This window comes from Chanos chanos, chromosome 4 (assembly GCF_902362185.1).
Source record: "Chanos chanos chromosome 4, fChaCha1.1, whole genome shotgun sequence".
Taxonomy (NCBI): Eukaryota; Metazoa; Chordata; class Actinopteri; order Gonorynchiformes; family Chanidae; genus Chanos; species Chanos chanos.
The window spans coordinates 44,076,036-44,091,021 of NC_044498.1; the positions used below are offsets into that span (position 1 = coordinate 44,076,036).

Below are 14,986 nucleotides of genomic sequence, written 5' to 3' on the forward strand. Positions count from 1 at the left end.
CAGAGTCCAAAACCTGCCACACACACAAACACGTGTACACACGCACCCGCACACACACGTACGCACGCACACGCACACACACATGCATGTGCACGTGTGTGCATACAAACATGCACACACAGATATAGTGATATGTTAGACAAATGTACATGAAGAGCAGTAAGGCACAGTTAGAAGAATAATATTGCAAAAAAAAAGAAAAAGAAACATAAGGCAAGGAAAAGACTAAAAACATGTTCAGACGACAGCAGTAGTTTTTTCTAAAAAAAAAAAAAAAAAAAAAAAGTGTTGAGAAAGAAAGAAAGAAGTTAAAAAAAAAGAGAGAGATAGAGAGACATAGAAACATCCTCACCTCATCAGAGACCCTGAACCTCTTCAACAGAGCCACCACTCGCTGCTTGAAGTTCTGCTGCTAATGGAGAGAAAGAAACATGAACAACAAGAAAGTACAGAAGGAAACCTCTGGTACGGCCAATCACACACTCCCAAGCCTGTTGACTTGCCCGTGTCTGTAAATAGTCTCTGACCAAGAATACATTACAACATCAGGATCAGCATGATACATTCCATAGTAAAGTGCTTATGTGTGTATGTGAGCACTAAGTGGCAGGGTTTGAGTGCCAGGTCCTGTATTTTCGTATCTCTTACCCTGGTTATAGACGCAGTCCGCACGATAGACCTCCGCTGCTTTTTGGGCTTCCTCACGTCATACTCATCATCCTCAAGATCCTGTACATGATCAAATGGAAAAACAGTTCAGTGGAGACAGACAGATTTATAGAGTTTAGACAGAACACACACACACACACACACACGCACGCGCACACATGCACGCACTGAAACTGACCAAAGGTTAGTGAGCACTCATGTACCTCGTCAAGTTACAGATCTAGACACTCATAAATACACATGAGGACTTTGACAGATTCAGGGTGATTTGATTGACAGCCTCACCTGTCCTTGTACGGCATCGTCACTGGCCTCTTGTTCGGAAGAGAAGCTCTCATACTCCTCCTCAGAGTAGTTATCTACACACAAAAAAAAACACACACACACACACACACACACACACACACAGAGTAACGCCAGCCAAGTGTTAACAACAGCAGTGGATTTGATCTTTGCATGTCACTTTCCATGCCATTACAGTTATAATCAGAATTACAATCACTAAACAAATATGACATACATACCATAGTAACTACTTAACATTAGTACAATCAAAATTTGTGTTTTAAACATTTCGTTTAATTTTTCATTGATCCGTATTTTAACAAATTGTTATAAAATGCAACCTCATCAATGACTAAACTGCCTCAGATCCTCATGTCATATTGGACCCCCCCCCCCCCCCCCAGCATGTCCCTGGAGAGCAGCGTGTTCACAGCGTGAGCTCATTTACCTGAGCATTTGATCTTCTGGCCCAGCAGCGCAGCATCCTCGTGGTCTATGGGCTGACTGGACAGAGAGAAGATCCAGATCTCAGCCACTTTTCCCAGCAGCTCCTTCTGATTACTGCACAGAGGGAGCACCTGGCCCCCCTCGGTTGGGTGCTGCATCACCTGATTGCACAGAAAAACATTCCGCCAGGGTTGAGCCAATGGAAAGGCATGTTTTGTACGTGTCTACCGTCACCACTGAGTGGAGGTGATGCCACAAGGGATAAGGAAGTCGGCGGGAATGGTCATACCTCAGCCATATCGATGGACCCGACAGCAAGCGTCTTGTAGCCCAGGATGGTGCGGTTCTTATACCTTTTCCTCCTCTGAAGCATAATTTGCAGTTTGTTCCCTTCTCTCTTCAGAAAATGGGGATACTGGCACCACACAACACAACACCAAATGCGGTCAGTCTCGCATTGAGCATTTAAAAAAAAAAACTACCAGGATTATTTCAAATGAATACATGATTTATATAAAGCAAAAGACACAAACATGAGTCAGGAGGGACATCTACGATTTCAGCTTGCCTGAGATCGCTTCAGCCGTATCGAATGCACAGCATTTGGCGGGTACAGCTAGTCTGTGATGTGTTTAAATTCAATGTGTATACAGGCTCATCAGTGAAACCACTGCCTGTCTGGTTACCTGAAGGGAAAAGGTGAGTGCCAAGTCCGTCTCCACCACTCCACTAGGGGGCAGCATGATCTCATGAGAGCGCAAGATCCGCTTGGATCCCTGAGGTCACAGAGTTGACGCACTTACATTCTAGTTAAATCTTCTCACATCGATCATGTTACACAAAAAATCAATTGTATTACAGCATACATGTAATTTTAAGTGCTACACTACTCTTAAAGGCTTCTGATTACAAACCTGGATCTTGACAGCAATGACCACAGATATAGGCTCCTTATCCAACTCTCTCAGCACCACAAGTTTCTTAAGCGTCAGACTGCACAGTCTATAGAACAGAGGAAAACAGAGAGAGAGAGAGAGAGAGAGAGAGATGTGTCAGATGTAGATACACACTAACATACAAAGACCTCCAACCTAAAATATTCAATGTAATCACAAAACACCTTAATGCATTTTTATCCAAATATGGATTTTCAACTGTAATGATGAAACCTTGTTAAAAGGAAAAGGCTGCCCATCTTCAACAGGCTGGAAATGGACAATCAGACTGGAAGCAGAGTCGACTGAGGGATTGGTCCAATCCAGTGGACAAAGACAAAGATAGGGCTTAAAGGCAAACGGTCATGAGAGCTCGGTCTTTGGGAACTGACTGTGTAAACGAAGTCCCCTCAATGAGATCGCACTCATGCCAAGAAGGGCGATGGCATTCATAAGGGCCAACCCCACGGTGAGATCATCCAAAACTCTCTCAAAAGAGAAGCCTTAGGCTACGTCTCAACAGTCTCTACATGGTGCGCTACCTCAAATGGGACTGTGGAGGGCACGGCCGTTTGGGACGCGACCGCTTTCTTCCGATGTATGGGGGGGGATGGGGGGGCTCTACTTCAGCGAAAGCAGGCTATTCCCAGGAATGTACAATGCCAAAAGGTATTGAGCGCAAACAGTGTGAGGAATGAGACATTCAAAGATTACGTGCCAATGACTAGAAAGAGGAGGAGAGATGGGGATGGTCTTTAGAATCTTTCTGGAATGTTCCATGGAATTGAGAGAAAGAGGGCAGACTTTGGCTGAACAACACAGAAGCTCTTCAATACACCACAGTTGCAAGTGTTGTTCAATGCTAACAAAGGATGCTGGGTTAAATCCTACCCTCTGGTTTTTTTTTTAAATACAGAGAAAGGAATGAAAGAAAGACTGTGAAGGAGAGGACTGCCACGGTCCCATTTTTTCCCCCCTTTTTTTCAGGATTCAAAATCAGGACTTTAATCATGGGGTCTCCATCTGTTATAATTCAGCACTTCGGTCATCCAAACAGACTTATGAAGAGTGCAAGGAGGGTTCCTGTTTTGCCAACAACTTTACACGCTCTTTTTCAGAACTTCTGAACCTAGTCTGACAAACATTAATTTAAAAGATCAAAAGAATGCTATTAAAGCTGAAATTTAGGCGACAGTTCAGGGCAAAAGAAGAAAAAAAATAGTTTTCACAATGAAAATGAAACTGACCTAATAAAACGAAGAAATGATTCAGTGAAACCTGTTATCAATACATCCCTTGTTTTGATCTTTTTGAGTGAACCGTGCTTGGTTTTGTTTGCACGAGGCCATTGGGAACACACAGAAAGATGACAATAACAGTTCAGTGGAGGACTCTGAGGAAGAACGAGATGAATGAATAGCTTTCTCCTGGAGCAGTGCGTAGACTCTGGATCGCACAGGCACAGCGGGCTCAACGTCGTGAAGGCTGACATTGTTTTAGGAGCTTTTCACCCCACACTCACCATAACAATGGCTCATATTATCCAACCGACAGCTTAGCATGCCGACCAAATCCTGCCCACTCTACAGGGGGCCAAGTCAGCATCTACCATTTTCCTCACCTTTTACAAGGTGCCTAGTGGACCGGTACAGATTTGTGTCTCATTCAAGTGCATGGAAGGAGAACACCACGAAATACTTGGATATGATGAGAAAAAATACGCAGCGCGAGACAAATGAGGCAAAGTACGCAAAAACTGAACTCGGCGCAGAAAACCGCTTAGTGATAATCACCGCCTCTGAGATCTATAATACCACATCTTTTCACGGACCAAGTGTACAAAGCTTATTACTTTATAATAAACAGCATAACTTTATGTAGTGATGCTATCTGATTTCATCCACAGTGCTGAAGAGGGAGATAAATGCTCCGATGCGTTACCAGGCAATATATTGACATGTACTGAATGTATGTGACGCAAGGCAGATGTTCAGTGCAGAAAAGAGAAGAGTGGAACAGAGGAGAGAAGAACAGAGAACAATAGGTGGTACATAGTGGGTTTTCCTCCTGTCTCCACATTACAAAGACGGATTATATCTGCCTGTCTTACTGATGATTCCCTGCCAACAGCTGCTGCCTCTACCCTTCATTACTCTCCATGAGTACACACACTCAAGAATATGTGCACGCACACATACGCACGCAGTACCTTCTTCTTGGACACTGTAGACATAGGGAGTTACACTGGTGGTTTACTGGTTAAGCTGGAGAATCTCCAACACCTATACGTTCAGATGAGGGATGGTCAGCCAGACTCTGGCTCCTCCATTCCCCCCCCCCCCCCCCCCCCCTCATGGCTGAGGTCACGGTAACCCAATACTCAAGCAATCTGTGCAAACCTGATAAAGTTTTATGAGATTTCCACTCATTTACTCTCCACTATCTTACTTCCTCCCCCATTTAGCTTGGCATGAAACTGTGAGATGTTATTAGGAAAGAGACTTACAACTCCAGTCACTGGGCAGCCTACATTCTGTCCACTTCATTTGTCAAAAGACACATTCGTTGGCTCTCTTCTGCCCACACAATCTGTAATAATTTTTGTATATTGTAATGCCATGCTGGATGAGAACATTAGCACAGAAAGGGGGACAAGAGGATGTTTAGCTTCGATTCATATCAGACAAAAGGACAACATGTAGCTGGGTTTCTATCATATGTCTCACGATGGGCGAAATCCAGGGACAGTTCAGAATTATGGATCACAGAAGAAAAAGAAAAGAGCAAAATCAATTTCATGCATTTCACATTCGCCCTGCTCTGACTCCCCACTGGGGGAGAAAAAAAAAAAAAAAATTTGCTGCGTACAGTGGAGTGTCTCATATTACATTCCGTGGCCCTGTGTCCTGCGCCTTTCTCTGCAGTTCTTCCATTTTTGGGACGGGCGCACACGCATCCAACCACAAAAAAACAAAACCCAAATTTTTTTCTTCTTTTTTTGGGGGGAGAGCTATCTGTCTGTTTAGCAGTAGATTCAGCACTTTTTTTTTTTGGAGACAGTTAGAAACTCCTTAATTAGCACGCTTGTTCCCACCCTCTCCCTAAAGCTCCAGAGAGAACAGACAGGAGGAGTAATGGGAAAGGTGGGGTACTGCTGACTGAGTGAAATTTGGATAGAGGAGGCAGAGGATGGACATTTTCTTAAGATGTTGGTGACAAACAGCTTTAAACCAAAATTGTGATTCTTGGCAAAAAAAAAAAATCTCTCAATGTATTGGACCCTATACCGTGGACATACTGAGTGGTTAAAAGCAAAATTCAAAACAGACTCTCTCATTATGTCCCCTACCAGCAAAATGAACCCCGAACACAAAATAAAAACCCAAATCCACAGCATCAAAGTAGAACGACTTAATGAATTCTTTTCAGGCAATTCCTGCAAACCGGTTGCATTACTTAAGATGTTTTTTTTTTAATCATTAAATGTCTAAGTAGAGCTTTTTCTTCTGTGAGTGTGTTAGTGAAAGATGAAAGGAAATGAATAAAGCTTTACTGTCCTTAATCTCAGCATCACAACCATGGTTGCCATGGTAATATATCTTTCTCTTTGTGTGGCAGTGAAGTTCGTAGTCTATGATGACTGGAGTCCTTTTGGTTCTGTTCACAGGTGTGGTGACAAGTGAAAATGTAGGAACCAAAAGACAGGACTGCTTTAAGTCTCTGTTATACACAGTGTTTTGTTGCTGTAGTCTTAAAGAAGACCCGCGACTCCAAATACTGCTCGACTCCAAATACTGCTTAAACGCCTGCCCGAGCACTTTTGGGTCATAAGTTAAGAAATCAGCAAAATATAACAAAAACCTGGTGAGGATTTAGGAAGACATGAGGTCAAGTTTAGCAGCATATTAACATCATCTCTGCTTGACACGGCATGTGTGCCAAGGGTTGTTTTGTGTGTGTGTGAGTGTGTATGTGAGTGTGTGTGTGTGTGTGTGTGAGTGTGTGAGTGTGTGTGTGTGTGTGAGTGTGTGTGAGTGTGTGTGAGTGTGTGAGTTTGTGAGTGTGTGTGTGTGTGTGTGTGCCTGACCCTATCTCTACTTTGCCCCACATTTCCCTCTCCCTCGGTCTGAATTAGGGTATACCCAAGAGAGATGACCTACATACACTCACCTCTCCAGAATTGGGAAACACACTGCACACACATATACATACTTCTCTCACTCATCAAAGTGACAGTTCTGATTTGATGTTGTGGGTCTCTATAGGGAATCCATGTCAAATCCTATGATGTTTCCATCTGCAGGTCAGACAGTGCAAAGACATTAAGCAAGAAGTCAAGCATAACATAATGAACTAACAGTGATGTGCAAGCCATTACTGCATCAAAACAGGCTATGCTATGTCATATTACTAAAATACTACTTAACCTATGTTAGGAGTCTTTAGTACAAACAGGACCAAACTGGAGGTCTATTCCATGTTCTGTTTGACTTATATATTAGTTCTGTTAATAGCCAGCATGGCCTTCCTAATATATGGTGCCTGTAGTGTCACCATTGAGAATACTACTTCTATTTAAAGACATGAATCTGAGAGAGATCAGTGTGTCTGATCCATTTGCAGTGGCTATGGTTACTGTATCATAGCTCTTCAAAGTATATTTGTTATAGAGCCTGGCTTGTAAAATAAGTTTCTGTTACATGTTACAAGTTTACCCAGTAGGAACTGCAACATTCTAAAAGGAATGGCTCTTCATCCTCCACAAACAAACACATTCTGAGGCATGTGAACGTAAACTGGCTGGGATTACACACCTACAGGAATGCACATGCTATTTCAGAGAGTGGGCAGCAGTCACATGCCTGTCATACTCAAACACTGGGCTGGTAAACAACATGCATCTAACATACAGTTAGCACGTGCGCGCACACACACACACACACACACACACTCGCGCGCACACACACACACACACACACACACGCATCTAACCTACAGTTAGCATGCACGCGCGCACACACACACACACACATGCATCTAACATACAGTTAGCACGCACGCGCACACACACACACACACACACACACACACACACACACACACACAATCATCAAGTGACTTTTACACACATTTACACACACACACATTTACACAGGGTTAACCACAGATTCAGAGCACTCAAAGAAATACAGATGGTTTTCTCAGTACTAGACCTGAGGGACAAAGAGCCAGTCTGTGTATACTCATCTTGTTTATAAGTCTTATCACAGCTCCAAAGCAGTGAAAACATTTCTGTCAATGAGGTACACACATCCTTCATTTTATTGTCAATAGCAAAACCATAGCTGTGAAACAGAACATAAGCTGTGTGTGTGTGTGTGTGTGTGTGTGTTCTTTTTAGATAGACCACAACACCTTGATAATAGCATCCCTCTGATCATTGGGGTGAAATGTTTAATATTTTTAATATATGTTAATGTTTAATGTAACATTTCACCCCAACATACAGAAAAGACTCAAACACCCTGCCAATCACGTGGCAGTGCTTACGTATCCTGATCCTGAATGGATTTCTTGTAGATTAGATGGAGAAATGGCGAAATCATATACATCAATGTCTCTGTGTTGACTCCAGGAGAACAGGGCACATTGGCTTGTTCTTCACAAATGAAACAAGCAGCAAAAACCAAAGAGGAGAATAATACATTTTCAAAAGCTATTGACCAGACTGGGGCATTAACACAAGCCTTTGAATGCCGAGCAGAAAAAGAGAGAACAAAACAGATGTCCTGCTCATAACCTTGAGTGATTTTTTTGATCAACAGCTATTGTGCTTGGTGATAATCACGCTCCTTTTTTCATCCAGACAGACACAGAAAACTGATGTGTAATGACCAGACTGCCAAAATGTTACCCAACATCCACTTCACTAACGTCATTGTGACACCATCCAACTGATGAAAAGTTTCTTGTGCTTCATACACCTCAGAAAGACGCAGTAGTTTATCAACTGTCTTCAAAACAACCGGTTATTCAGCAATATTCCCTATAACGTCAAGACAGCCGACAAAGTCCCCATTTCCCCGTTATATCTAAACAGTGATCCTAAATGTGTGTGAGACAGATAGATACAGCAAGACAAAACAAACTGCTGAGTCACCTCCCATAGTCCCAACACATGAGAAAAAGCAAAGCTCTAAGGGTCTGTGTGTGTGTATGTGTGTGTGTGTGTGAGTGTGTGTGTGTGTGAGTGTGCGTGCGTCTGTGTGTATGTGTCTGTTTGTGTGTGTGTATGTGTGTGTGTGTGTGTGTGTGTGAGTGTGCGTGCATCTGTGTGTGTGTGTGTGAGCGTGCGAGCATGCGTGCATCTGTGTGTGTGTGTATTTGTGTGTGTGTCTGTGTGTGAGCGTGCATGTGTGTGTGTGTGTGTGTGTAGGACCAATTATTCCTTTGCCTCAGCTCTGTGCCATTCAGACATGTGTTTAGGGGTGCGTGTGTGTGCCTGCATCTGCTACCTTGGTGCTCATGTAATATTAATTTCAAGGTTTTGTCATCCGAACAGAGATGAGAGAGACAGAGAGAGAGAGAGGGAAGACTGATAGATTCAGTCTATATGAAAAAAGAAACAATCTGCCTTATAGCTTATAGTTAAAATTAAAGCCTTAGAAAGGAACACATAAATAAAAATACAGAAAATACAACAAGCAACATGATGTGCATAGCAGAAAATATGGTTCCTTAATCAAAGACAGATGCAAGGAAACAACAAAGAGGTAAAATGTATGTGTGTGTCGGTGTGTGTGTGTGTGTGTGTGTGCGTGTGCGTGTGTGTGCAGGCACACACACAGGGGAAAACCAATCCTACGTCTTCAAGAGACTGAAGACAGACACCACCACCACCACCACCCCCAATCACACACACTCACACACACACACACACACACACACACACACACACACACACACACACAGCCTGTCCTAAAGTCCTCTGTATGCGACCCCCCTGTCTCCGCCCTGTGTACTGTCTGTACAGCTCAGGCGTTAGTCTGCCGGCTCAATAATTGACTTCTTATCATTTATTAATACAAAGCCCATTAGAAACACACATCCACGTCTAGCCCTCACCTACCACTGCCACACAATTACTGCTACAGATCTGTGTGTGTGTGTGTGTGCGTGTGCGTGTGTGTGTCTATCTACAGACCTGGAGTGTGTGAGAACATGAGTAAACAGACAAAATGTCAAAACATTCATACACACACAGGATGAAGAGACACAAACATTCCTCCTGAGACTTTATACTGGTCCATCCTTTTACTTGTACTCATATATGTAATGCAATTTTGACAGAATAACTATACTACAGGCATTTCAATCACTTATAGATTTGACTTATTGTGTTAGTGCAACTCTCGTGCTTCGACAATTGAAAAGCAATTCTTCACAAAGTCTTGACAGTTGCATGTCTGTATCACTGCTACAAATACTAAACTGGAGGCAGTTGAGAGACCAGAGGGCAGACCCAGGCTTTGATTTTCATCTTGACATAATTTACAGCATATCTGAAACCTTTAATAGCTATTCAATAACAAAAAGGAAAAGAATTCAAAATCTAAAATGAAAAACAGCCAGGCAGGTGCAGATAAGAGAGAGAGAGAGAGAGAGAGCATGCGTGTGTGTGTGTGTGTGTGTGTGTGTGTGTGTGTGTGTGCGCGTGTGTGTGTGTGTGTGTGTGTGGGTTGGTTTTGCCTTGCATTACTAGAGCATAACAAAAGGTGAGGAATATGATCCAGGTGGCATGGGCTCAGAGTGATCGGCTTATCATAAAGTCCACACAATGGAGCTTAGACTAACTATAGATAAAGCTTCCACATGTAATTACACTGTCTGCCGCACACACACGCACGCGCGCACGCACACACACACACACACACGAACACGCGCACACAAATATGCATGCACGCGCACACACACACACACACACACACACACACGAACACGCGCACACAAATATGCATGCACACACACACACACACACACACACAGAGAGAAGCTTAAAGCAACTATAGATAAATCTCTAATATAAACACAGACATGAAAGCATACATGAGCGCAACAACCAACCAGCCAACCTGTGTGTTAGTGGCAGACAATCAGCAATGGTCAGTTTTGAATTTTTACATATGCAGACATATAGAGATGATATTCTAGACCTTTAATTGCCGAAAAAATCTGTTATTCGGCCTGAAATGTAAGACAGGTTACTACATCTGACATTGCATTTACTTTAAAACAGGAATAAAGATCTAACTGAAGCACCCCCCCCCCCTCCCCCAAATCAAATCATTTGGAAAGATACAGCAGATCTTAATGTAAAATAGGGTTATGGATGTTTATGTGTGTCTGTGTGCAAGGGTGGATGCTACAGAAAGGGCGGGGGGCGGGGGGGATAGAGTGAATGAGAGAGGGAGACAGAGAGAGAGGATGTCCTTTCATCTATAAATATAATCAATTAAATATGCAGGACAGAGAGAGAGAGAATATAGCCACGTGCACCAGCTCACAGAGACGGGGTGACCTAGATACACTTACAGTATGTGTGAACATCCCTTTTATTTCATTTCAATTTGTGCTTGTGCGTGTGTGCGCACGCGTGTGTGTGTGTGTGTGTGTGTGTGTGTGTGTGTGTGTGTGTGTGTGTGTTCATCTCCTCTTGCATCTACGCTGTCAAAAGAAAGAGAAGGTCAAGAGGAGAATCCCACAGAAAAGATAAAATATTTTATAATAGTTTCATGGATTTCAAGGATTTAAGCTGAATTTCAAACAGATCAACAGTTTCACAGTTCTCTTTTCTTTCTCTCATCCTCTCTTGGTTAGTTTCAGAAGATCAAAATTTTAAAATAACCTCAAGCAAGACAACTCAAGTATGTGTTAGAGAAACCGAATTATTGAAAAAATCTTCAGAGTGCGCTTAAAAAGACTGAGCACTAATAAACACATCTATCTTTTTTTTTTTTTCCTTCACCCAACATCAACCACCTGCACTGCAGCAACACGATTTCTGTGGAATCACTGCATGTTCTCATGTGGTGCTTTCAACAGTTTACAGTGGGTCAACATTTCATTGGATTAGATTAATATAACAAAAAGCATCAGACCCCTGTTTATCAATCTCTGATTAATGAAAGTGAAGTTAGGTCATTGAAAGAACACTCTAGATACCGACACACACAAATGCGCACGCGCGCACACACACACACACACACACACACACTAAATACATACTGGATAATGTTCTTTACAGTGCTTTTAATCCATGGTTAACAGGTCCATGGTTAACAGATTACTGGATGTGAAGAAGAGGTTCAGGTGATATTCTCAAAAGGTATGAGATTCAGACCTGAGTCCATTAACAAATCATGAAAAAAAAACCAAAAAAAAAACCCATGGGATAAAACAGGTGGTTTGTGCTGTTTTCATCAGCGCAGTCTTAAAAGGGTTTGCATCTGATAATCAGGTTAGAGGTTCATGTATTTTTGCATGGCGGCCTTCCATTAGTTAGACCTTGATCTTAATACAAAACATTAATGCTGGAGAGAGCATTGCCTTTTTAACAAACGCATTGATAGGGGTAAGATTAAGATTTAGATTCAAAAGCTCACAACGAAACACTACAAAGTGTGATCACACCACAAAGAGTGATCACACTACAAAGATCACATGGATGCACATATGAGGGTTTGATTGACCTGCTTTTAGTATCTTAGATACTTCAGTTGAGGTTTGTAAGTAATCCTTTTTCTCCCTGCTCATGCTCTGGCTGTAAGAGGTCATTCTTTAACTTCGTTTAAGGAAACTGAAGGATTGTGGTGTTCTGGAAAGATCTACACGGACATCTGAGTGACATTTTGTGTCCGGCTTTGTCTAGTATTTTCTCGACGGGTCAAAACGGGTCAACCGAGTTACAAGTGATTCATTTAATCACTCATGTTGTTGAGATTCACATTGAACTCAAATGCAAAATAGCAGCATGAGTTCTGTTTACACAAGTAACTGAAAATTCAATGAATATTACTGCTGTTAAGATGACCAAGGTAAAAACCCGTCTGCAGAAATAAAGGCTTGTTCATGTTCTTGACTGTTAACACCAAGTGTGAAACTGTGAAATGTTTTAGAAACATGTATTTTACAGGTCACAAAGTCATCCAGTTTCTAAACGATACTTCCTAAACATAGTCTAGTTCAAAATGGAAAGGATCTAAGAGCTTTGTTTCAAGGACCTCTAAATCACTTTTAAATCCAAACAAAAATGAAGATTTTGGGAAACAGAACACGAACTGCTCGTGTCTGTTTTATATCTGTTCAACTTATCTCCCTCCCCGTCTGTTATGTGCACACACCCACACGTCCGCGCACCCACACAGACACATACATATGCACAGAGAGAGAGAGAAATAATAGTAGGCTACATCAAGTTAGTCTGTCAGCCGATAAAACTAACAGACCAACCAATCAACCAAATCAATCAACTGGCCTGTTCCATTCACCCAGTAATGAACAGCTCCATATAACTGATTAAAAACTACATCTTCAAATAATTCACAGTATCTCTCAAATTATCGTTCATTACATTCAGACTGAGCAGCTTTTAAATCACTCAGTCCAGTACATTTTACTGTAAATTAATCCAATCATTTTGTCATTCCAATCAAATGTGTTTTCAGACCTAACTTGCGTTCCTCTTTGGACACATCAAGACCATCTCACCTTGATGTCTTGACTTTATTTAGGAAAAAAATAAACCAAACAAAACACAAATAGTACTCAAGTCTTCAAACAGAACAAACTTGGTCAAAACACAAAGCTGTGATGTAGATTGATTTGAAAATTAACATCCAATTGTAATAACATTAAGGTTCTTCCAATAACTTTATGGTTATTTTACCCCATGAATAAAATACTGGCATTTCCCATGTCGTGACTTAGACCTGACATTTTGAAAAAGATCTAATTTTGTTCAATAATCATCCAGGGTGCAGAGAAGTCCGTACACCGTGGCCTTTAGACAGAAGAACTGACAACTGGGACGATAATCATTTCTGAAAACTGCTCTCTCTGTTTGGTATCAGGCAGCTTTGCCTGAGACAAATACAGATCAGCAGATTCTGCGGCCCTTCTGAACTCTAATGTGAGCCAGATAAAACACAGAACAATAGCAACGAAGAGATGCGGTTGGCTTTGGGCAAGAATCAGAGATCTTGCACGGATATTTTCTAAACGGTATTGATTACAAGAACTTGGGACAGCTCAGCTATTGGGATAGGATCACAAGGATGGAACTTATAATATCATACCATAGAACACGCACGTGCATACACACACACACACGCACGCACGCACATGAAGAATTACAGCAGCAAACAGATCAACTTTCTACACCCCATAAAGACTCAAGGTCAGGTCTATACATACCTAGCTCTATACATTTCACATGAAGCTGTATTCAAAGCACTGTGTGTAAGTTAATCATGACCTAAGAAAAAGTTCTATTTGAAGGTTATTTGAGGACGTTTTTTTGTTTTGTTTTTTCTCTCTATTTGCAGGAACACAGCAGTTGCCAAATTAGGATTAGAACACGGTAAGTACCTGTGCATAACAAATGAAAATGTTTACACCGAAATATATGATACATGACTTTGGACTGAAGAGAGAAGTAATGAAAGTTTGCAGTGCGTTCAAGACTCAGAATTCTATCCAAATCATCTATTAACAGACAAACTTATTCCACATCAGTGTCTGGGTCTTTTCTCCTTTTTAACTCTGTTTACTTGATGTGCTTGAGTTTTCTAAACTGGATTAGCTATGGGGAGGGTCTGTGTCATGTTTGCATCTAATTGAGTACTGACCAGGACAAAATTAACAGGCAATCTGCTTGAGTCATATGACAGCTGGTTTCTTTCTCAGGAATCCAAAAAGTTTTGCATTCAGCAACATCATACACATGGACCGCTCAAAAAACAGGATCCAGAGTAACAAAACCGCGACATTAAGATGCTGCATCTATTTCTGTAAGCTGCACAGAGCTTAAGCATATGTTTTATAACTTGGCGCAGGTCATGTTGAAAGTATCTTAACTTCAAACAAAATCATTTATTACACAACAGAGGCAGCAAGAAGAGGCATAATTTGCTGACACGGATTATAAAAAAGGTCACGCTGAGAGAATGCTGCTTTGTTTTCCATGTCAGTTCCACCCCTGTCCAAAGCCCATCTGGCTATAGTCAGGGTTCTACTGCTGGCGAGAACACACAAACACAGATACATACACATACACAAAGGGATACACACATGACTCAGCTCTAAGGCATCTGGATGTGGCTGTGTTAGCTGACTGTGTGTTTCCTCTCAGAGTAGGTCTAAAGGCTCCACCTGGCATGGCAGTTAATGAATAAAGTATGGAGGAATAGTTCGAGTCTCCAGAACCATTTCACTGTCCAAAAAGTGCTGACCTACATTTCTTTACCTCCTTCCAAACGCCCAAAAAGACCTCAGCTGAACGAGGAAAAAGACAACATTGGAACACTGGAAGTGTGCATGGGCGTATACACATTTCGAAAAATCCTGACACATGATCCTCTTTCCACATAAGA

General features: G+C 41.8%; 2 protein-coding genes across 2 annotated transcripts in view; both read right to left on the minus strand.

Moving 5' to 3' along the window:
- LOC115809930 (synaptojanin-2-binding protein) overlaps nucleotides 1–14,986 on the minus strand; it is a 131,991-nt gene that overhangs the window by 75,972 nt on the left and 41,033 nt on the right. The window lies entirely within an intron of this gene.
- The window catches only part of pacs2 (phosphofurin acidic cluster sorting protein 2), a 36,438-nt gene that overhangs the window by 9,216 nt on the left and 12,236 nt on the right, over nucleotides 1–14,986 (minus strand). Inside the window, exons 2-9 of the mRNA XM_030771794.1 lie at nucleotides 2,316–2,403; nucleotides 2,088–2,177; nucleotides 1,691–1,816; nucleotides 1,403–1,562; nucleotides 955–1,028; nucleotides 649–729; nucleotides 353–412; nucleotides 1–13 (exon numbers count right to left, since the gene is read on the minus strand). The exon at nucleotides 1–13 is cut by the window's left edge and continues 139 nt beyond it. Coding sequence (XP_030627654.1) covers nucleotides 1–13; nucleotides 353–412; nucleotides 649–729; nucleotides 955–1,028; nucleotides 1,403–1,562; nucleotides 1,691–1,816; nucleotides 2,088–2,177; nucleotides 2,316–2,403 — 692 coding nt within the window. The remainder of the gene's footprint in view (nucleotides 14–352; nucleotides 413–648; nucleotides 730–954; nucleotides 1,029–1,402; nucleotides 1,563–1,690; nucleotides 1,817–2,087; nucleotides 2,178–2,315; nucleotides 2,404–14,986) is intronic.